The 24,539-nt window shown below is 47.2% G+C and overlaps 2 protein-coding genes across 2 annotated transcripts; one reads left to right on the plus strand and one right to left on the minus strand.

Annotated features, from left to right (window-relative positions):
* Window positions 1-547: 547 nt before the first annotated feature.
* LOC144162345 (uncharacterized) lies at window positions 548-2,926 on the plus strand. The gene is made up of 3 exons (XM_077692839.1): window positions 548-1,032; window positions 1,781-1,999; window positions 2,744-2,926. The coding sequence occupies exons 1-3, from the start codon at window positions 863-865 to the stop codon at window positions 2,898-2,900; spliced, it is 546 nt and encodes a 181-aa protein (XP_077548965.1). The 5' UTR covers window positions 548-862; the 3' UTR covers window positions 2,901-2,926.
* LOC144162342 (uncharacterized) lies at window positions 2,895-23,348 on the minus strand. Its single transcript, XM_077692835.1, has 11 exons — window positions 22,454-23,348; window positions 21,684-21,845; window positions 21,041-21,194; window positions 18,010-18,124; window positions 16,275-16,514; window positions 15,986-16,156; window positions 13,074-13,260; window positions 11,878-12,120; window positions 8,869-9,040; window positions 6,495-6,643; window positions 2,895-6,147 (listed from the first exon to the last, which is right to left on the minus strand). Exons 1-11 carry the CDS (start codon window positions 22,941-22,943, stop codon window positions 5,927-5,929), a joined length of 2,304 nt encoding a protein of 767 aa, XP_077548961.1. The 5' UTR covers window positions 22,944-23,348; the 3' UTR covers window positions 2,895-5,926.
* Between the last annotated feature and the right edge of the window lie 1,191 nt (window positions 23,349-24,539).

A 24,539-nucleotide genomic window follows, 5' to 3' on the forward strand; every position in this document is an offset into this window, starting at 1 on the left:
TTTTACATTGAAGCTGCTTATGGCTAGGGTTCCACGCATTTTTGTTTCGAGTCAACAAATACACAGTGCACCCTCTCTTTGCCTGATCCAATCACGTGCGTTGCTTCTTTCCCCCAGGTGGCGGAAGTCGTCCACTCTGGAACACAATCCCAAGGCTCTGCGTGTATTTCAAGCGCGAGGCATTCCATGGAGCAAGTAAGGCGTTCGTTTGTTTGTTCGTTCGTTCCTTTGTTTATAGTTCGTTCGTTCGTTCGTTTGTTTGTCTGTTTGTGGGCGTGCATGCTTGCTTATTGGCGGCTGCTGTCAAAGGAGGCCTCCGCCAGGACACGCACTTTAACTCTACGGGTGGCGCACACCATAACGGCGCCGAACTGTTTGCGTTGACGTCACTACTTATTTTCAGACCAGTACGGCTCGAATGCTACGGTAACGGCCTGGGGTCGTTCCACAACTGCAACTCCAGTATTAGAAAAAACAAAAACCTACCATCGCCCCGAGTTCGAAACACTGTTTCACATCAGTTTCGCTGGTCACCCACCCTCACGGATCGGAATGGCTCATGATTTTTAAAGGAGTACTGACACGAAAATTTCGTGTTGCGTTTTTTTTGCTGCAATGGGTGGCTACCACCCCAGTGATCATAGAATGGTACATTAAATGGTCTGCAGCAGCGTAAATAATTAGTTACAGCCTTCTTTATACGTGTCAGTTTCGGTTTCGACTCAAACACCAGCGAAGCGGCCGCCATGACAGGACCTAGTACTTGACGTCACTGTTGTGGTAGCAGGCGCCCAGAGCCCATGACGTAAGTACAGAAACTGTGACGTTCGCAGCGCGAGCGGCGCGGCGCGCATTCACCGGCATGTCGTCTTCCGACTCAGACGATTCGTGGTCGTTGGACGACGTTGACATTGTAGGTGTACGCGCGGCCGAACATTTTAAGTTCGACCCGCTGGCGAGCGAGGAGTCGGACAGCAACGAAGCCGTCCAGCACGACGACCCGGAAGCGTGGCGGCTCGGAAACACTGACTGGTAAGATTACATTACGTTATGCACTGCCAGATACGGAAGTGCGAAGCGTTGGTAATTTTTGCAGAAATGTTGTGCTGAACAAAAAAACAAATCTTGCTTGGACCAGACAATTACGTGATGCCGTAGAATAAGCTGTGACGCGGTGTGCAAAGCCTTTGTTTACATGCCTGCCGATCCGCGCCGCAGCGTTATTTGCCACGAAAAGTCAGCTACTCGCGGTTATACGAAACCTGTAGGCTGATTTATTTCACGCAAAATGTACAGCCGGCAATAATAATACTAATAAAAAAAACAGCATAACGCCGCTTTCCTGTAGGTCCTATCTTTTTTATTTGAATTTCAAGTGCATGCTAACTAGTCACTCCGGTGATTTCGCGTTCGGTACCTTTGTGCGTGTTCTTTGAAATGTTTTTTCCTTTTGGTAGCGTCCCACGGCTGTCGATGCGCAGCAACTTCGTACACATTCTTAAAAACGAGGCCTGTTTTTTTCAAGCAGGTGTGATTTTATGAAATGGGAGCAATACAATGGACGCGTGCGCGCGTGCCGCATGCAAAACGGGTGTGCTTTATTCTTGTTCTTTTCGCTTTTTGCCACGGCGGCCTAGACTTCGTATGGGATGTAAACAAGCAGACGAAAAAGAAAATCGTGCATAAAGATATCGGCGCAGCTGTAGCATGTGTACACCAAATAGTGCGCTCGCGCGCTTGCATTGAACTTGGATAAGGTATACAAATGCAATCTTCGCAGGTGTCAGTGCGGTCTGTGCCGCACAATGTCCAGCTCCTCAGAATCGCGGTGCTGCCGCGAAATCCCGCGCGTGGATGCCCGGGTGCCGGAGGGTGAGAAGTGCATAACTTCCCACCAGACTTTTCGGGACGGCTGCCTCAACATCCACGCGCTGGAAATCGCGTACTATGCGCTCATGGAGAACCGTCCAGCACTCCTGGACGGCATGGACATCCACAGGTAATATGGCTTTTCTGCATTTTTTTTTGCTTTTGCTTTATTATCGCCTATTCACTTCCATGTAGGCGCAAAGCTCTTTGTGTCCCTTCCTGTGATTTAGACGCCCAATTTATTTGTGCGTGTAACTTTATTCAGGCGGAAGGCTTGTGTCTCACGGCAGTATTAATTTGCAAAGTCATTGGCGTCCACACCTATCGTCTGTCATTTAAAAAAATTCATTGGCTTTCCCGGGGAGCACTCGGTTCCCACTGGGAGCGGCGTGCATTGGAAAAAAATAAAGTGTAAAGGAACTTGGCGCATGCAATTGTGTCTTTTTTGGGGGGTATGTGTGCCTCGGAGTTATGATTACAACGAATAAAAATAAACCAATAAAATAAAATCTAGGAACATGAATGCATGAAAGATAAACCTTTAGGAAGGCCGTGCACTGTGCAGGAAGCTTCGCCAGCTTGTCATCCATGTACAGAGAATTATCCCGGCCAAGCAAAAGTACATTTATACAGAAGCTATAGATCCTGGCCAACTCGCTGACATACCGTCGCCTTAAAGACTGCTTAATTTTCACTAACCTTCGAAAATGAAAACTCGCAATCTTTACGTGGAAATGCCACCCATCAGAAGGATCCATTGAAAAGAGCTTCTCAGGAAGCAAAGAAAATACAACAGATACTTGGTTTGTTGCGAACAAAGCAGTGTGGTTTTCCTGGCCTTGCGGCAACTGCTGCAACGTGTTTTTCATTTCAGCCGCTACAGGTACACCGCGTACCGCCAGTTCGTGCGGTGGATTTGGCACGTCCTGGGTGCGGGCCGCCGGGTCCCTTTGCCCAGCTGTGTGGTAAGCAGTGTCAGGGACACCTTCCCATCGGAAGCATACACGGGATTTAAGTACCCCGAGTTTTGAAGAGAAATAAATGAAGTTTATTCAAAGTTCTGGTGTGATCATTCATAACAAAATTGCATATCAGTATCAAGGTGACAATAGGAACCTGATAACCGAAACAGTGATGGCAGCGGTATTATATTTTGGAGCAGGTGCTGGTGGCTTCTTGGGACTCATTGGCCAGTTTATTTCTACTTTTGTAAAAAAAAGGCCCACACCCATCTCTCACTTTGTAACATTGAGTAATAAAAAAACACAACAGACCCGAAAGCCCCCGCAGTCCTGATCCACTGGTTATTACAGCAAAAGAAAAAGAAAAAACAGGTGACGTAGAAGTTTGCAATACTCAACAAAATGTGCACACATCGACACACAGGTGTTGATCATAAAGCTGGCTGCAGGAAGTGACAGACAGCTGCAATGGCTTAGAAACATGGCAGGAAGCCTCTCAGAAAGTGGGAGATAAGGTGCAAATGCACAAATACTGCCAACATTGGTGGTACTTTATGCAGGCCAAGTTAACCTCAGAGATGACTCGCGCGTTCCATTCTTTCTTCCAAGTACCCACTTCCCCTTAGCAAGAATAAACTGGGTAACAACACACACTTTAGGAACTCTGTGGCAGGTTTCCAAACAATTGGAAATGCATAAACAAGGATAATAACCCAAACATAGCTCTCACTGAAAAGTCAATTAGTAGAATGCAAAAATAATTATCCACATGTTAATTTTCTTTTGTGCAGTTCATAAAAACCCACAAGGTCACTCACATCCCCACGTGAACAAAATTTGCACATGCAGATACCCCATACTGCAATAACATAGAGCATGTCACCAGAACAGACCAATCTTGCCATGTCCACAGGGAAACATGTGAACACCACTTTTGCAACGCAAATGGCACACACACTACTTCACCACACGACAACAGGAGCACAGTAATCAGGAGCGGCACCTGGGAAAAATAGGCGGCGGCTGATGGTGTAGGTGAGTGGCTGAGGGGAAAGGTTAGCCAGAGGGTACAGCAGTTCTCACAGAACCACTACTTGCTTTATGCAATCCCAAGTATGGAGGGGAGGAAAGGATACCCAAAGCAAAATTCACCAGTGGAACGCATTGGTCCAGGCTTTGAATCGGCAGCTGGGACTGCAAGTGGAATTTGTCCGCACAACCGGAAATAGACGCAGATGAGGAGGGCGGCAGATCCCTAAGCAAATCGGAGGAGACTTTTTAAGCTCTGGAGGGAGAGCACTTGGTTATGCACAGTGGCAGAATCGTACTTTTGGGAGCTACCTGGTGAAAACAGAGTTGGTAAGGGTGCAACAGGAGGGCTGGAAATGAGGAGGAAGAGTCGGAGTACTGCTCTGATGGGACCTTTGGTGTTTGAGAGCGCACCTAGAATGCCGTATCGAGGAGGAAGAGTCGGAGTACTGCTCTGATGGGACCTTTGGTGTTTGAGAGCGCACCTAGAATGCCGTATCATCTGTGGCTGGCAGGTGTCTTGATGGGTCGATGTAGTGCAGACAGGCCGACAGGGAGTAAAATGTGAAGCTGTAGAAGTGCCTAAGAGACAACGTGAAGTGTCTTCAAACTGAACACCAGGTGCTGCTCTTAGGGAATTGCAACAGCCACCCAGTAGACCGTAATGATGCGAGACAGAAATTTCCAGGAGCTGCTGGACACCATAGACACCTGGTCGTCACAAACCTCCAACACAAGTGTGAGAGGTAAGAAACCTGGTCGCCAGGAAAGCAATCATCAGCCATTGAGCTCGCAGTGATGTCACCAGACCTCATGAGAAGCTTACGAGAATGACGATTGACAAAATTGAAACCCGAAGTCCAGGAAGTAACCGGCTGCGGCTTATATTCGGGAGAAGATGTGGAAGGAGGGTCAGTGCTAGTGTTCCGACAAGAGCAGTTGGTGGAACAGATTGCTTAACTGCTTCAAGAAAGTCCTGAGGTGGAGTACTTGAAGTAGGTCAAACAGATGCAGACTTTGAAAAAGACAAAGCAAGGTCAAAACCAACCTACCAAGAATGGTCTGGAGAGCTGGTGGAACACAGCTTTCCCATCTGCACTACAGGAGAGGAAGGAAGCACGCCGACAAGATTACATGGCAGTACGGGTTTAACAACCTGAGCCAGTTTGCAAGCAGCCGTGGGACGGCTACAGAGAAAATGGCAGAATCTGACAAGTAAACATGAATTTGTTTGAGAACTCGAAAAGAGTAGGCAGGGGGCACTCCATAATTTCTGGCAACATGTACAACGCTTACACAAACATGCCAGGTTTAAGCAGCAATATGGCCACCAAGAGATACAGATCCTTTTGCAGAGGTGGACAGCACAGAGCCCATGCTGTGTGGGATTGGAGCTGTGATCAACAAAGAACCTGCTTCAGGCAACATGCAGCATGAATGCACTCTGCAGGACCCATGCAGAGACACGCACGTATGGGAAAGGGCAGGCCAGAACGCATAATACAGAAGATTTCGGGGAGCGCCTTGGGTCGGTAAGTGAAACAATCGAAATGTGTCCTAATCCATATCCAAACTCGCACAGCGACAGGTCTGGGCGGCTTTACAGCAATCCTACTGAAGCGCCTAAGCCCAATGCAGTGCCAGGCATGGAGAGATAGGTTTGACACCATGTTTGAGAAGGGGCAGGCACCTGGAAAAGGAAGCCATAGCCAGACGATGTTCATCCCCAAGGAAGTGGAACATCCCTTCGGTTTGAACGGACTTATATAGGGCAGGGGAGGACGAGCCAACAGCGCCTACCCAGCCTGATGTACGCCGATGATATTGCCCCAACAGACACCTCCTGTTCGCACCTGGAGGTGCGAACGGTGTGTCGGTCTGTACCTGGTTGCCGATTTGACAAAGGGACCGGCTACTTGGCTGCACATGAGCAAGGGCTTCGTGGAAAGACTCTGCACAGCCAGAATGTTCTGAGGGCCTCAATCCTCTGGACCTTCAACATGATGGAAATTGTTAGGAGACTTTGAAAGATGGTGCCCGTTCTGATAGAAGACGCTGTCGATTGCCTATGTTGATCCATATCGTGACATGCGGGCTGCTACAAGCGCCTTCTTCAGCTCGGCAGTGGTTGGTACAGCTGGCTGTTCTTCCACAGGTTCACCCAGCAGCGCAGCGGCACTTGAGCTCTCATCAGGTAGCACACAGTTCCCAGCCAACACATCATCAGGTGGTGGAGGTCCAGTGATGAGGATGTCATCCACAGCTTCCCGAAGACGTGCCACATACTCTGCACAGAATGCCAGTAGATGCTTTTGTAACAGAGAGACACTAATGCCAACAGCCAATGTCAGTACCCTTCCCAACACCGACTCCAGTGTTACATTACAGCTGAGCTATAGTGCAGCACTCAATGACACCTTTTTAGAGTTTTGTAGATTGATAGACTTGAATGAACCGCTAACCTTCAAACAATGGTTACTGCAAGTGGCCATTCTAACAGCAGATATGCAGGTCCTGAAGGGGTAGTAGCATCAATGTATGACCCCATGCAGAGTGGGAAACGTTATTATAGCCAGGTAGTGGCTGCACTTCACTGCAGTCACCCTCAAAACTTGAATGCCAATATATACGCACTGTAGGTGGGTGGCTTCTTGATTGCAACCACAGTGCAGTCCCCAGTTCCAGCCTTGGGCATGTTCAGCTGCCACCGCGGCTCCCCAGCCTTGGTCACCGCCTGGTCTCTACCCGCATTTTCGTTGTAGTGCAGGGCCGCCAGTGTACACCTGTGGCAAATTGTCATGCAAAACAGCACATTGCATGCCAATTAAGTCTCTGAAATTCTTAGTGAAATGTTCGAATTTAGATTTTCTTTACAATTTCAGAAATTCCGCCACAGATTTCACAAAATGTAGTGTGCAAAAAACCTTGGTACCCAGTAGAATCTCAATTACGGCTGTGGCTGATATGAATTTCGGGGTGATATAAATTCAAGTTTTCTGCCCAAGTGCATTACATACAAACGGCACAATCTGGAATCCTATTGTGTGGCTAACAAGACAAGTTAGAAATCCTTGCATGTAAACTTGGTCACAGGATTTTTATGATTAAAATCCTCAGGTTGGCAAGTATAAGCTGTGGCAGCACTAAGGAAAAAAAAAGGCCGATGTATATGCTCGCCAGATATCGGCGTCGACGCGGTGCGAGAAAGCACCGCAAAGCGGGCAGCAGCGTCCGGGTTTCTTGTCCGTCTGGTTTTGGGTCATTCCTTTTAGCAGAAAACAACCAATTTCTTTTTAACATGCGGTAATCGGCTTCCTTGAGACAAATTGCAAGCTATTTCTTTTCTAAAGCGCTCATTCATTCGTGGCTTCTTTGGCTCTCATCGGGGAAATCGGGGATTTGCCATAACCTTTTCCAAGTTAAATAAGGGATTTCTGGCTACATCGCTTGCAGTATTAGCATCAAGGGGCTTGTCTGCAAGAACGGTGCATGACGAGCAAGCGTTATCAGTGCCAGAATTCTAGCCGCGCATTCCATTCCATTCGCGGCTACCGTGGCTAGCGTAGGAGAGCGATAGCTCTTCTTGACCCAAATAAGGGAGCTTTGGTTACATCGCTTGCAGTACTAGCATAATTGGGCCCGCCTCCGAGATCTGTGTATAAGAAGCAAGCGTTATCACTGCCCATATTGCTTACATACGGCCAAAATAAAACACACCTGACAATATTCGATAGCAACCTAGCTTAGTACATCGAATTCTTGACATCCGGCCCGTGTCCTGGCGTGGTTGAGAGGCTGTCAGCTTGGCTTCTGTTTTTAAGGTCCATGGTTCGAATCTTGGCAAGGCCTCGCTGTAATTTTTTTTTTTTTTTTTTTTTTTTTGCTGTGGGCATTTTATCAGCCATTTTTTGCAGGGTAAACAAAGGGTGCCAGAGTACCTTGCCTTTTCATCTACAACTGACGTTCGGCTCTAACCTCAGTAGCAAGGCAGCGCTGAAATTTGTTTTTCTTACGCAGTCCGTACATAGCATTATTGATTGATTGATTGTGGGGGTTTAACGCGCCGACGCAACGCAGGCGATGAGGCGCGCCGTAGTGGAGGGCTCCGGATTAATTTTGGCCACGTGGGGATCTTTAACGTGCGCCGAAATCTCGTACACACGGGCGTTTTTGCTTTTCGCCTCCATCAGAAAAGCGGCCGCCGCGGCCAGGAATCGAACCCGCGACCTCGTGCTCAGCAGCGCAACGCCTTAGCCACTGAGCCACCGCGGCGGGTACACATAACATCAAGGTAGGGCACCAAGTTGCAAGGAAATAAATGGTCCGAAGTTCGTTTTTGTTTATCCACCACCCTTATTATGTTCAGATTTGACGGTGATAACTTGAAATGCATTTTGCAGGATTTCAAAATTGGCCCGCAAGCATTCGTAGCAATAAATAAAATAAGGCAAGTGTATTTTTTAGGGCAAATCTAGGGTCCTGATTACTGCATTTAAGCAATCCAGAATAACTGCTCATAAACGGTCAAAAATAACTATTAAATGATGACAGAGTTCATACAAATGTGTCCCCCAACACACATTGACGCAGCGGCTGACGTGTGACTTCGTCGGTCTCTTGCAGTTACTCGCCCTCTCCTGCGGGTTGGCGTGGTGCCGGCGAACGATGCCGACACTCACGCGACGCATGATTTCGTGTCCATGGCTTTACTCTGAACCATTGCTTTTTTTTTTTTTCCGTGGTCAGTCAGGTACGACACTACGATGAAAGGTTACATTGCATGCTTGTACATTTACTGTGCCTCCACAGTCCTGCCCACATTAAAGAGCTTAATTTTTTTAACTTTGTTAAGCTGCAGTCAACTTTACCATGTAGGTCTGGCTTTCCCACAGCTGACTGCTCAGATATTATAAATGTTATCTGGACGTGCTGGCCAGCTCCACTTTATTACCTATTTACGTGCGTTGCATTTCAGATAACATGATCAGTCTACATTTATTGTACTTACCGTGCCTCCATTCCAGCGCTGGAGAACGACAATGCTTTTGGCGCAAAGCGATTAATAATCGCATGAAACGATTCCACTCCTGAAGTCTGAAAATTCGGCGACACTTGGCGGATGTCGTCGAGGAGTCGCTTCGTGCTGACGATGGAACGCAGCTTGTCATATGCATCTGTTCCTGCAGCAATAAAACCAAATGAAAGATAGTTCCACGTATGTAAAATCAAGTTTCAGAAACAATTTTCGATAACTAGACATTTTCAATAACTAGCCGCAAAGTTGAGCAGACAGCGCGGGTTGCAATGGTATTTGGGACTTATCGCTAGAGTGAACTGCAACACAGAGTAGTTCAAACGCTTACCCCGTTGATACATCAAAAGTGAAGCCAAAAACGGGTAAAATTCGTTAGGGGCACTGCGATCGCAAGACTTCAAAATGTAGCGCAGTGGTAGGATACTCGCTTTTAGCTTACAATGATCAAACGATTCCTCCCACTGGCTTGCAGGCAAAATTGCCTGGAGCAGCACACCACTTCTAATGAACCGAAAATTCCAATTACAGTCAAACGCCGCGATAACAAAATCCCGCGGCACAAAATATTTGCGCATCCCCGGCGAACATCCATAGACGTCCATGTATTTTATATCTCAAGGCAATGAAACAAATTTGGAAACTGATCCCGCGTTAACGAAATTCGGTGCAAGTTAGGTCAGCATTTTACCTACCCATTGGAGGTTAACTGTGTTCAATAAATGGTCAAATGCATTCTTTTTGTACTCAAAGTGCGTAAACTTCTGCCACAGCACCAGGGTTCGTACGAGCTCCAAAAGCAAAAATTCAAGGGTTTTCAAGGACCACAAAACACATTTTCAAGGCCGCCGTCTAATGTTTTATCTGCGATTATTTACAACTTTTTCAACACAGTGCGAAATTTCGTTATTGCCCAATACCCAAGCACATTAGTGCACATTTAGATAGGCGCTAACGGGTTCGTGAATGCTCCCCCAGTTTTATTTTTTATTTGACAGCTGGCATTTAGAGGTCTTTCTTTTTTCTTGGTGTTTTGCTGAGGCTGTTTGATTTCAAAACTTCATAATGTTGCCTGCATCTTCTGCTTTGTCAGCAAGGATATGAGCTGAAATTAAATCAGCAAGTGTTGCTGCAAGGCAGGAATAACTATGTACACGTCCACCATTTGCACGTAAAAGCAAACGCAGATGGAGCGTATGAGGCACAGCAAACATGCAATGAGCGGCCGTCCACAGACTAAATAGAACATGCAAGATAGAGAAGAGAAGCCGGCCTTCACTGGATTGTATCATGACATGGATTCTATTGAGGAATGCTGTTCACAATGTTGACTCGTAATAATGACAATCCACCAAACTCGTAATTTCATGCAATACACTGAAACTTGATTGTTACAATGTTTCTTTACATTTTTAACACCTAAAATCCACGACAAACACTATAAACTCTTGTGAAAAGATAGGGCCATTGGTTCTCTCCAGAAAAATCAAGGGTTTTCAAGGACCCTTTAAAAATTCCAGGACTTTCCAGGCCTTGAAATTGACACTTCTAAATTCAAGGGTTTTCAAGGTTTTCAAGGACCTGTGCGAACCCTGAGCACGCTTGCATGGCCGCTGTGGTGGCAGCCGTGGAGGCAGCCTCGCAGCGGCACCACCGACACATGGTGACTCAAGTCGCGGCTTTGGCTTGGGCTACGCTAGCCCACTACCGCTGAACAGCGCGCGTGCGTTTGTTGTTTGTGTGCGGCGATTGGCATGTTTGCTCTCAGTAAAATGCCTTCGCCAGCCCAAAAGTGGAGGTTTTTATCGCTACGAGATAATGCAGCCATCGTCGCCCAAGTCAGTGGCCCAAGTGGAGGAAGGGAGTATAAAGGGAGGATAGCGCCGACGAATTTGGAAACGCCTGCAGCTAGCTCAACCATTTTGAAAAGCAAGGATCCCACCAGTTCTCAACAGCGCACGTGTGCAAGACAAAACAGTGACGGATGTGGCCTTTCTGGATGTCAACAAAGCGGTGCTCACTTAGTTTTCTAAACAGTACTGGTGCAACGAGGTGCCACTCTGTCTAGCAAAGTTTGTAAACAGAAGAAGCTGGGCTTCGCTTGCATGATCGGACATACTCGGTGCCGAGGGCCAGGGCAAAAAATGTGCAGAGAAGGTGAACCCATGGAATGTTTTGGATTCGTTTGACACAACCTCGTTGTTCTTGGGTGCGGACGACGACTAGCAATGAACCACTTGTACAGTGAGAGCTGAACTGTGACGTTGGCTGCAAGGTAAGGCTCACGAAGTAATATAACCGACTTCGGGAAATACATTTTTGGTTTGTGGCCAATTTTCCGGTCATTTGTTTCATTCTCGCAGCAACGAAATTCCCACAAAAGCAAATTTTCTGGCTTTCCCCGGCGGCTTCGTTATTGCAGGGTTCGACTGTACACGATTCATCAGCAGCCTAGAGACCCATACTTATTGCATCGCCTCCTGTATTTTTACAATGCCAAACGCATCAGCCCGGACCGGCCAACCAAGCCCTTTCCTACTCAGGCCACTCTCCCCTAATCGATAGCCTTCCCAGCGCTTTAGTCACGTGAATGGTTCATTTTGGGGCGACGCGTGGTGGAAAGCTGCAACGTTGGCAAAATGTGCTCCGCCGCGGCTCTGAGTTTTTCAACGCTGGTGCAAGTGTCATTACCTGGCAATCTCAAACACTGGTTGCCTTGGCAACCAGGCACAAGCCTTTTTCGAATTCAGATAAGGTTGTGTGATCCCGGTTCAGATCAGGGCCCCACCTTGCGACATGTGGGCACTGCAGGCGTACCACTCACTCGCATTGGGAAGCACGCAATCCGTTTGGCTTTGTAAAATACACGAGGCTATGCTTATTGCTTATGGTTTTCTGTTTCTAAAAGCAAACACTCGTTGCTCATGTGCACGGAGGAATAGTGTAGGGGCAAAGTCATGAAATAGAATTGGAACGAAGTCAAACCTGGGTAAATCCACTTGCGTGGCTGGAGTTGTCCGTGCTGGCAGGTGCGGTACAGCTCGCTGTGCCCGTCATGAATGTCCTGCACATGATTGAGCATGGACAGCCACACAGCAACGGCCAGCTCGCCATCACCTGCACCCACCACTACGGCATGGTACATGTGCAACACAACGGAGTGCGACCACAAGGCTATGGTCTCACAGCCCCTGACTTTTGCAGCTGCCGCAAGCTTCTTCTTCAACCCTGGAAAACAGAAAAAAATGTGGTTGTTTCCTCTTCCATAGGAACCAGTAAAACATGAAAGTGAAATGTGCATTCACAGGACCAGCTGAATGTTCACTGTGCATCAATATGAACTTGCACGTTGCTATTTGTATTTCGTCAGAATGGCACCGTTAGACGCGCCGGAGCGTTGCATAAATCCGACTGAAACCACAGGTGCTCGCAAATCGTCCTTGCGAAGGAAAACAAACGGGTTGTCAGCGAATCGTTTGTTGAACACACGGTCCGCTGCAGTGAAAGGAGCAAAGAAGCAGCGGACTGGGTGACGAGCGCGACATGCGCAAGTCGGCTTCTCCGCAGCTTACAATGCGCGTCCCCCGTACACGTAGGCGCTGGCATCCAGCCACCAACTGTCGGCGCTCATTAGTGTCATGATGCAGCACCCATGGTCTCCACAATCTGCTGCCGGCGCCGCGCTGGCGCGGCGCAGGCAGCAGATTGCAGAGACCACGCAGCACCCTATGAAAGGAAGGCTATAAGGTGCGTTTGTCGTCCCATTCACGCGTCTGTTCGTAGTGCAGTCGGAAGAGCACCGCGTACCTCCCGTAACGGCCAGAGAGTCGTGGGATTGAAACCGGGCGCCGCCGCATCAATGCCACTTTTTCTGGAGACGGCACTACCGTGACGGATACCACGTCACCAAAATCTTTGTGTAGCCGGGCATAAAACACTTTCGTGTTAAAATTACAAGGTTTTCATGTTTGAGATGGTGTTTCATCTCCTAAAATTTTAGCCTGCATTATTCCTAGCTGGCCTTTTCCAGAGCAAAGATGCTGAGCAAGAGTTAGGCATGAATTCTGCTTAGATGAACAGCCTTTTCTCTGTTGATAAAAAAAAAAGCTGTTACCAAAGGCTGCCCAACCGCTGTACCAGCCTACACCATTTTAAACCACAAGAACAGCAGTGAAACCAACCTTTGGCGACGTGCCATGCGTCAAAAAGATGGTCAACATCAGGCTGCTCCGTCCGGAAATACTTCCGTACTTGGGGATGCCGGTCAGTCACTACCTCAGTGACAACAACACCATGGTCAGTGAGCTCTTTCAGAGCCCTCTTGAGTCCCTCGAGCTCCATGTGGTTGCTTGATGGCACCTCCGTACTCTGTGGAATGTTACCAATGTAACACATGAAGGCAAGACAGGCACAACATCAACATATTGTCACACACCCCTAACCTCTCAAAAAAGCACTGATCTCTTATTTTTTGCCATTTCAAAGCAAATAAGAACATTCTCTTAGACATTGGCACCTCAAATGTTTCTGGTCACTGCCAACCTGCAATAAACACTGACAATAAACACTGAAAATAAACCTGCAATAAAGACGGAAAGGGTGGGCCTTATTCACCACGAAGCCCGTTTTTTTCTATTGCTTCTAAAGTGCCCGCAGCAAGGGCTACAGCTTGTATTGTGCGTTACATAGAGCTCTCAAACTGCGAAACGTTACTGTGAGAGAAGCACAGTAATACCTCGTTAACTTGAACTCGGATATCTCGAAAAATCGGCTAAGTCGAAATTTTCCGAGGCACCGAACCATTTCCTATACGTCCCATGTATTCGTAGCCCTTTATTTCGAAGTATTTTTGGGTCAAACTGCGGATATCTCGAAATCTTTACTGAGAGGGGAACGAAAATTTCGCCGCCGCCGACCGTTTCACAAGATTCGTACGATGCTGCCGCGCATAAGTCCCTCGATTTCTTTCTGGTTTAGCCACGCCTATCACAAAGCCGATGTTTTCCCCAAGCGTGAAGTCTGAGCCTAGAGGCATATGAACTTCGTCACGCAACCCTGCGGCACGTCATGTGACGGTAGAGACATGCGCAAAGGTACAGCAGTATGCGCGCGTGACTGGAGAACTTATGGACGCCGAAATCGTTGAAATAGCCGCAAAAGGAGGGGACGGCGAAGACGGGGGGACGATGACGACAAACCTCCTCGAGAGGTGCCGACATCTGCCGAAAAGGGGAATTTGCTGCGCTTGCTGTGAAATAAGGTGGAGTGCAGCGGCGGGGAAGATCGGCTGATGATATGCGTCAGGCAGCTAGAAAATTTCTTACTAGGCCCAAGTGCGACCGCAAAGCAGACCAGCATTACGCAGTTCTTTTATGCTAAGTAAAATTGCAGGGCTACAAAACCCAGCCCGTGATCGTCTCCTGTGTGTTCTTTTTCTCTTTAAAACCTTTATGAAAAGCAAAATTGGAAGCCGCTGGTGAAGAGCTGCTAAGTAGTGCCTTTTTTGCAAAGAACTCGACATTTCGTGGTAATTCGTGCAACTTTGCTTATCTCGAAAATCCGCTTATCTCAAAATATTTCCCGGTTTTTACTATTTCGAGTTAACGAGGTATTACTGTATTTTCACATATTCCACCATATGTTTTAAATGTCCCAATATTTCAAAACATTTCCAAGCCTGCTTTTCATCTCGTCATGCATTTTCTTAAAGGGACAGACAACCGATTTTTGTCGAGTATATATTCTCTATCCCAAATGAAAGGGCATCACTTGAAACACCTACACGAGAAACGGTTTTGCGGATAACACTCTAGAACTTTTTAAATCGAATTGTTTGATCTACGAGCCGTATGTGTCTTCCCAAAAAATCATGCTGGCAGCCTTGACATACAGTAGCGCGGCAACATACTTTTGTCTAAATGAGAGATGAAAAGCGATATTTAAAAACTTGTGCCCAGGTAAAAAAAAAACAATCGCAGGTTGCTTGTTCCTTTGTGTGCGGTTTTTTTTTAATTCACCAGTCTATTTTGCACGAAGGCGCCATCTGTTGGGACGGACGATAGGCAGAATCTGGCTTCACATTGCGGAGGTCGGAAGTTCGATTCTCCCCAGACACGATCTTTTTTTTTTTTGCTGCTGTTGGTGTATTTGGAAACTGAAATCCAATATTTTGGCAGAACAAACGCCCCTGACTCAGGCAGAATCGTCAAAGCTCTTTCACTGGGTCGGTTTACTGAACGCTGCCGTTGATTCCGGGCACGGAGGCTCAGTTGGCAGCACCGAGAGCAACCCAGCGCAAGCGGGAGACGTGTCTGTAAAATTTTCAAAATAATGTTTCAAAACACATATACAATTTTAACTTGTTCAAATACTTGTGTTAGAAGGCTTTCAATAAGTGTATAAACGTTTCAGCAATTACAGTAGCTGCTAGGTTTGCAGGTCACGTGACAGGAACACATATTGTAGTGTCAAGTTGATTGATTGATTGTAGGGTTTAACGCGCCGACGCAACGCAGGCGATGAGGCACGCCGTAGTGGAGGGCTCCGAATTAATTTTGACCACCTGGGGATCTTTGACGTGCGCTGAAATCTCGTACACACGGGCGTTTTTGTTTTTCGCCTCCTTCAGAAAAGCGGCCGCCGCAGCCGGGAATCCAACCCGCGACCTCGTGCTCAGCAGCGCAACGCCTTAGCTACTGAGCCACCGCGGCGGGTTTGTAGTGTCAAGTTTCGACACTACGAACCACCACCCCTCCTATTTCAGAAAGTTTGGTGCCAAATTAAAATTATTTCCGCCAATTTGTTTAAACATTGCTTGTGGTTACCGGGCTATATAAAACGGTGGCTTTCATATGAGCTAGAGAACATATACAAGACAAAAATCGGTTGTCCGTCCCTTTAACCGCTTTCAAAAGTCCTGTGCCTTATCGGAAAAGGCACATCTGCTTTAACTGACTGCCTGCATCTTCTTGGCTAGCTGTGATGCTGTCATGCAAGACTAGTGTTTGGAGAGTGCACAGCTGTATACATCAAAAGACTTGGCATGCTGGATAGAAGCACCAGTAAGCCGATTCAGAAAAACTTGACCACCTGCCTCCACAAGCTTGACGTCAACAATCTTATTCAGGGTAGTGTCAAGCAGCGAGTAGGTTCCGAATTTAGCACAGTGTCCCGGCGAATCTGCCCGGCTGTCTCCTGCCAGCTTGGCCCCGGTTCCCGACGCCTTCATAGCCTCCAGAAGTGCCACCTGCTGCTTTTTCCAAACCTGGATTGACAAAGCAGCACTCCATTAAAGAATGCCGCACATTTGCAACAGGTTAAAAACAGAATGGTTGCAGTTATGAGTTCACGAAATGGCTACGACTGCACCTTGACCTCATTACCTGGTCTACAGCCGGAAGGAGGTATAGAGCCTGCAGGCGATGAAACGTCCTCTCGCAGAAGCAACATATTCCAGCATTCTGGAGGAATCGTATGATCTGCATGGGGCTGCAGCCAGTAAACACTATGGCTGCAGCCAGCTCCACATTCCCCATGGCGTATTTGGCCTGCATCGGCTGGCTACGCCACTCCTTCACACCACAATGGCACATGGTGCGAACAATGGCAAGAGAGCCAAGTGTCTGAAAAGAGATATCCACAACTCTTTTGCATCAGGGAAATCAAAGGAGTACTGACATAAAATTTCAAAGCCGAGACAATTAGGTAAAAAGCTTCCTTGGTATATGGAGATGTCTCCCAGCAACTTTCCACAGTAACCATTCAGTACAACATATTTAAATCCATTTTCATCAGCGTACACGAGAAAGCTCAGAACCGATGCCTTTTCACAGTTGGCATCAGCATGACGCCATCTGCTCATCCTGCTCCCACAGTGCGGAGGCGAATGATGCAATGGAAGTTCTTTTAAACATGCACACTTATGACTTTATTGCAGACGTCACGAAAACACACGATTTGGCGGAAGAATCAAAATTTAGACCTAGATCAATTTTCTCAGTGAATACGGCATTGTTTGCTGCTGGACAAGCACTGGGGGCACTACAAAACACGAAATTTTTTTAATAAAACAAACTTGTATTTTATCTGCACGGTCCCTTAACGTACCCCTGACTACGCATCGTGACGAGGACGAGACAAAGGTTAACGATTGACAACAAATGATCCGTGACTTTCACCTACACTGTATATTTCTGATTACACGAGCTAGTCAAGAATGCTAGAATATTAACGCATGAGCTTTATGAACCGTTTCACATGTCTATTTACGGACCAAAAGTTCGCATTAATCAGTTGCAATCGCGAGATGAAGGCACAACCTCTGTGTGCAGAATGTGTTTGTTGGCATTTTTCTTCTCTGTTCTGAGGCTGTCAGGGATGTGTGGAGTGGAATCTTGCCAGACATGTTCACTATGTTATGTTCGAAGTGTATATGTGCATATATGTTTCCATTAGGTTTTTCTCCTAAAAAAAGGAAAATCCTTACGCTTGGAAAAGTAATTTCAGCCCGAAACCGGAACACTCAACTAACCTGCAACCCGCAGATGAAAAAGTTTGACTCTGGCAAGCATGTTTTGCAGCTTTTGTCATTTTGGAAAATAAAACACCCTGCCCCGCAAGTGGCATTGCAACTTCCAATTCGTAGTCAAAGTTGTCACATGCTCTGTGGTCAATGAAATAACAACCCGCCCCGCTTGCATGTTCGGATGCAGAACATTTCCCCTCGCCATGCTGCTGGCATGCGTTCGACAGTGAGTTCAAAATCAAAAGTATTTCTGACCGCTCCTTTCCAACACGCCGCATATTACCTAGACTGGCAAAGACGTGCAAACAAAACCATGATGAAAACTGAACTGGCTGCGTAATACAACCAACAGCACTTTTCGTCAGCAACCTAGTCTGCCAGTCTGAGCCCACTTATACCCATGATGTCCATCGTGGAACACGTTCGCTACACCACATTCCTCTTTTATTATTGCTGTATGAAACTCTGGCATTCCAGACTGTTGGGTTTCTCTCTCTCCCTTTCTCTCTCTCACACACACATACACACACCTAGTGCCCAGCAATATTGCAAGGGCATGTTAGAAAAAAAACCTTCCTGAAGCTGTCTCTTACCGTCAAGCTTGGAACTGTGCGAAACCCACAGTGCTTGCACGAGGTGAAGAGCTGTATGAGGCAGTCTTCATACACCACAAATTTTCTTGCGGATTGGCGGCTGTCAGGGATGGCACTGAAAAACCGCAGAAAATAAAGCAAAGTAAAAGAAATTGTACATCTTACACATACATATATATTGTTATCCTTGAAGGGTTTGTAAGCTTTGTCAAACATACAGCACTTGTATACACTATGCGCACAAAAGCATAACAAATTTATTAGACACTGTAGGCAACGAGCAAGTTGGTTTCAAATGAAAGTCTGCCCTTTCCATAGCAAGTTTAGCATTGATTCAGTGCCAAAAGATGCCTCAATTGCTAATGAAACAACGCCTTTCCTTTTCCAATTCCCCTCTCAGCAATTCCATGACGCAAACAGTGGCTCCTGCAGCTGTTGTTGACGTGATGATACACCGGAAGCAGGTGCGGCAGCAGTGATGTATAGGGACCAGGCGGCCGTTGTATGGCACCACCGTCGCTTCAGCGAACAGCGCCGCCCGTGGCGAACCGCTCGTCAGTGGAATGCCGGTGGCGTTTAGCGCAGCGTAGTTGTGCATGGCTTTCTGTCGTTTTTCTGCGGAGCGGCTTGCAAAGCGTATGTAACCCCACGTGCGCTTTTCAGATCGGTAAATCTTGGGCGTGGATGTGATGTTTACGAGGCGCCCATACTCAGTATTTACAAATAGCAGACGACGCTCAATGCGCCAAGCTGGAAGTCAAGCTGGAAGTGAAAGTTCGTTGCTTCATGCAATTTTTCCATGCCTGCATGCAGTTTCGCGTATCGAGGAGTATATTGCAGCTAAATGCTCCCACAAAGCCGGTGTGTGCAACCGATCTAGGAATACTGCAGCGCTGGCCTCTGGCAGTTGATGACGAAACAGCGTCGACGTCGTGCACAAGCAAAAGACAAAGTTGGGGGGTGTCTTGTAAGATTTACCTCAAAAGAGAAATTGTGATGGACGACGCTTCCGTAACTTCATTGCCTACGGCTGAAACGTGTTTAATTTCACAGAAATGCTCTTATTACAGTCATCGGGAATCGTTGATAGAATAAATACCGCATGATAGTAGAACGTTATTGCTTGTCATGGAGAATCATTAGTTTACAAGAATTTCAATGGTTGCTGGCTAGTTGGTAAATGGCTAGATGATTTTGCTGTTTAGTTTTGAACTTCCATGCCCCCCTCTCCAAATCTAAACTTTTTCCAGCGTATCGGAAATGTGTCTGTTGCTGGAGGACTCTGGCTGATGCACCCATATTTGAGGCAACTAATTGCGCGTTTTTGGTGTCTTCACCAGGCATTACACGATTTTTTTAGGTACTCTGTAAAGAATACTTAAGCATTAAAAAACACCGGCTGACGTTAACACTGCCACATTTTTTAACTATCGGTGCCAGCCTTTATTCTACGCAGGTGGTAAAACGGGAAGGGGAGGAGGGATGGGTTGTAGTTTGGGCTGTTGAGTTGGTGAATAACTTTGGCTCTTGATAAAATGACCACCACAAATGTGGGATTTCCACTTCGGCTTTCAGGCTCCCATGCTGTCACAGTGTCGCTTACCAAAAGCGAAGGCACAAAGCTCACGGTCACAGAAAGTGTAAACTGCCGCAACATTTCTACGGCTACACGGTAATCCATCTCATATGCAGGTGCCTTTCTCTTCAAAGCACACGTATCGAGGTATCCCAGCGCTAAGGCTGGCGTGGGTACCGTAGTCATTGAAACCAGTGAAGATAATTTAAAGTGGTAGAAATGAATGCTAATATTGCTAATAGTTTTATTCCTACTCAGATAGCGCGGAGCCAGGCGCAGAGTGCTGCAAAAAGCGCTCGTGTCAATGTAGCCCACTCCCAACCTTCCAAGCATCCAACAAGTTTGCGTAGCCGTTAGTGTATTTAAGGAGAAAATAATACTAATAATAGTTGTTTTATGTGTACTCAGAACGGGTGGAGCCAAGCGCAGATCGCTGCAAAAAGCGCTCATGCCATTGCAGCCGATACCCAACTTTAGAAGCGTCCGACAAGTTTACGTAGTGATTACTTCATCTAAGAACCCAACACATCTGGCTAGACTTCGTTTCATCACACATGTCGGCTTACAACGCCACCAAAACATTCAAAGCACCAAAGCAAACATGACAAAAACAATGGGAGGCGGTGCAGTCCAATGCACCGGCTCAGTCCACTGACGAGGGAAGTGCAGAGTGGTGGTGCCACCCGTCCAGCTGCCCGGTCCCTATAGCACACTATAATGCTACCACGTACCAAGCAGTTTGGTCAGTTTCGGTCAAATCAGTCATGCATTCTCCAACTGGCACATCCTTTGCTGCTCAGGACCACTATGCAAAATGTTCTTTCATGGGACCCGTGATCAGTAGTGATGATTGGTGGAAGAAAAACATATTGTCCTTTTAGGGCGGGCGACTGTTGGTGTTATTGTCTCCTCACATAGTGGTACCGCCGTAAGTGTGGACAAGTAGTGCCATCAAGTGGCAGCCAGGGGAGCCGGTGCATACGCTTGAAAATACTGTACTTAGCCGAAAGAAGCATTCACAGTATTTTTAGCAGCGCAGGCAAACCACACAGAGGGTCACAATGAAGGTAGCAATGCACAGAGGCAATGTACAGCGGCTGCACAATTATCTGGGCGAGTGTTGCACCAAAACAAACTAACTGCTTGGCATTTAGGGTCCCCCACGATCTATTGGCTGGGCTCTTATGATAGTGGTTTTTGCCTTCTTTTTTGTTTTCTTCGACAATCAAACGTTACCCTAAAAAAACATCCAGGTGAAGGCGTATTGTCAAAATATCAGTCCCATAGTCTTAACCCCTTCTAGTGGAAGTTGCGCAGTGTGGCCACTAGCGGTGATGCCTGTCTTCACTTTTTCACTATTTTCTATGTTATTTAACAAAATCTATGTGTAAGAGCGATATATCAGTGTTTTTGAATTGTAGTTTTTCTTCAGTGTCCCTTCAAGTGTGCACTCACCTGGCTGAGCTGTCCGAAATAGGTGCTTCGAAAGTGGAATCACACGGGTCATCTTCAAATGCAAAAGATGGCTCAGATGGCACCGGTGATGAGCACTGTTCCCGTAGTTCCTTCATGAGGACAAGCTCCGGGATGCCTATTTCAGTCTGGCATGCTGAAAATAAAACAAAGTCATCATAACACATTGACTTAATGCACATTTGTGTGTGATGTCAGGTTTTCAGCACTAATGTTGACGGTAGTTATTACACATGCTGTGCTTTAGGAAATGTGATGATCACAATGTATTTGAGAGAGCAGTGGTTCACAAGTGATGAACTGTCATTACCACAGTGAATGCAACAATAACCTCGCAGTCTATCATACAGCCAAAGTAATGCAACATAAGTGTAGCCTTTGCAGGTGGGCTCAACCAAAAATGGAAAACATCAAAGCAGAGCAACACACAGTGGTTTCACAGAAAAGCTGCATTACACACTTTTGCTGTCAGATAAGGTGTCTACAATCTGCATTACCTATCTAGCTGAAACGAAATTCCAGCATTCAGATCTCTGAGTTGCTATCCGTAAGGATGGACCACTGGCATTAATAAACCAACCACTTCTGTCAAAAACTTGCTTGCTATTTGTGAGATGGTACGTACCGACTTCCCTCGTCGTGCGCGTTGCCTGAACACGAACGCTCCTGATCTGGGGCTTCAGTGTTGCTTGAGTCGCTGTGGACCGAGTTTGGGCATCAGAATTTGCCCTTCCTGATGGCACGTGCACAGGCAAGCAAGTAGCAGCTCCCAAAGAAACATCTGCGCCTGGAAATAAAAAAAAAACGAGTAATGAGCCCGGATACCTGGATTATCTGATATCTCAGGTCCCATATGTACTCGTACGGCCAACGCCGCAATTACAGAAAAGTGAAATACTTAATTGCTTTGTGACATTCGCAGAACAGTTCATTTTTAGTACCCTCTTGGATTTGCTACAAAACAGTCTTCATTCCCAAGTGAATGCTGTCAAGTTCGCTTCACAGCACTCATGCTCAGCTAGCTAGCTAATACGAGCGTACTGTTGGCATGAACATCTGCGTATGCGCTAAAAATTGGTAACCGGTGGGCCACTTGTTGCAATGGCCACTTTATTTTGGCACTCGATAAATGCCGCCACTCGGGCTAAAAAAGCATCACTATACTGTTAGCGTAGTTCCCTGGAACCCAAAGCCAACGAAGCATTAAACTTAATGACGAAGTGGCAACGCTAAATTCGCCTAACAGCACGTCGAATCGTGGTAGAAGAAAACCATTATTTACTTTTGCTCACCGCAGCGCGAGAAGCAACAGCTCCTGCACAGCCTACGCTGCCTCGTATGCTGTGTGAGCGATTGACCAAGCCCATACAAACAGCGCCGTGAGAGCGCACATACCTGAGCTCGTAGAACAGGACGCCGTAGGTACTTCGTAGCTTGTACTGTACTGCACGTCTTCAGAAGCATCTGAATGAGCAGGCGCAGAATCTGCGCTGGTGGATGCCTGCGGAGTTTCGGCAGGCGCCTCGTAGGCGTCGTGAAATCCCCCAACCTCGAGGCGACGTTGTTTTGGAGATGTTGCTTCACTCCCCGACGTGGTGCCACTCGGCGATGCGGAGATTGTCGGCAAGGCCCCATGTTCGAGTATGCGCAACGCCTGCGGGCTGTACTGGCTCAGGAATGTTTGGTTATGAACGTAGCAGCTCGGTGCAAAATGCAGCGAGCACAGCAGACTTTGCCGATGCGGCGTCCAGCTGTTTCCGCGTCCGCTCCTACGGACGAACTCAGTCCACCCCAGTCGCTGTTGCGGGTCGGGAGGAAAGCGGTGAAGAGTTATGCCTTGCTTCGATTTCGTTTGGCAGTCGCTGGCCGCGCAGTATCTCGACATTGCAGAGGCACAACTTCAGGCAGAACTGGGCGTCAGAGGAGACTGCAGCACAATTCCAGCAGTCACTTTCGTAACGACGCACAAAGCGCAGTGAGCAGCGGCCAAAAGAGTCGTGCGCGCCACAGAACAGGGAGGATTGCGCGCCGAGCAGCTACACGCAGGGCATGGGCTACGTCACAGCCTCCGTGACGTCGACAGTTTTGAGGTCTGTATTACATGACATCATGCTGATGCCGATTCCTTTAGGCTGGCCGTTTTGAGTTTTTTCATGAGGGCAAAGTTTAAAATTCATTTAAAATATGTTATACTCAACAGTTACTGTCGAAACTTGCTGGGAGATATCTCCACATACAGAGGAAGCTATTTACATAGTTATCTCAGCTTTGAAATTTCGTGTCAGTACTCCTTTAACGGCAGAGCTGTTTAAGCCAAGCCTTAACCATCTGTCGCACCAAAAAAACCTCGCGGAGCGATTACGTCACCTCGCGTTGCCTAACAACCCCTGGCGCCGCTGTGCCTAGCTTCGCGCTCGCTTTGCTAGCCTACGCATGGCTCTGCCGAGCATCACTGGCGCCCATCTAGTCGTGACGTCATTGAACAACACATGGTATAAAGGATCGTGTAGAGCGGTGTCATCCAGGGTTGCGCCGTGTAATGATCTCGCAAAATATATACGCCTCGAGCGCGGCCTGTAGGGGCGCCATTGAAATCCCCCTAGCGGCCCGTTTCGAAAGCAGGCGCGCGAGTCCCCGGCCCGCTCCCCCCTGTCGCCGTTGCTTTTGGGGCTCGTTCAAGACAGCGATTTACCGTTTTTCCGCGTTCGAAATACCGAATAACGTGGAGCAGGCACTCTGTTTGCAAGCGTGGCGTGTTCACGGGAGTATAAACGTTTATGACGCGATCTTAGTGAGATGTATATGAGCGCCGGGCGTGTGTCACAGGCCGGCGTCCCGAAGCCAGCATTTGCATGCAGCTGATTGCAATTCCGCTGCCCTGAAATTTAGTGGCAGTGTCTCCGTAAGCAGTGTTTCCTCCGATGGTCATGTAGCGGCCATACACACTATGATGTAAATCGACTTTGTGCACTTAGAAAATCCAGCGGAGCACTCATACCTGACAGCACGCAAGTTACGCCTGCTAATATCACAAATCAGATATTGATCAGTACCATGAACAAGCCAATGCGGCATAAATTTCACAAACATTGTACCAAAGAAGTACGATGGATAATGCAAAATTACACTCCGGAGTCAGCACACGACGACAAATTTAATGCTGTGTCGTCTTGTCCCGAGGTGAGCGCTCGCAAAGATTCATCTGTTACATTTATCCTCCGCAGAAGCGCGAAGATGGGCTTATAGAGTAATCCGCGTCCATGACCAAACTCTTCTTCGAAACATCGTCATATGACACAGGGAGACTGCAGAATCTAGCATAAACCGAAATCAGAGACTCTTATCAGTAGAGACCGGAAGTTTAGGCACTAAAAAAACGGGTTTTAGGCGCCTATTGAAGGCGCTCAAAATTGAAATTTAGGCATATATAGGCACTAAGTACTACCATATAGGCATATATAGGCTCGAATAATATTTACTC

This window comes from Haemaphysalis longicornis, unplaced genomic scaffold (assembly GCF_048455015.1).
Source record: "Haemaphysalis longicornis isolate Haplotype H1 unplaced genomic scaffold, Haemaphysalis longicornis Haplotype H1 scaffold_12, whole genome shotgun sequence".
Taxonomy (NCBI): Eukaryota; Metazoa; Arthropoda; class Arachnida; order Ixodida; family Ixodidae; genus Haemaphysalis; species Haemaphysalis longicornis.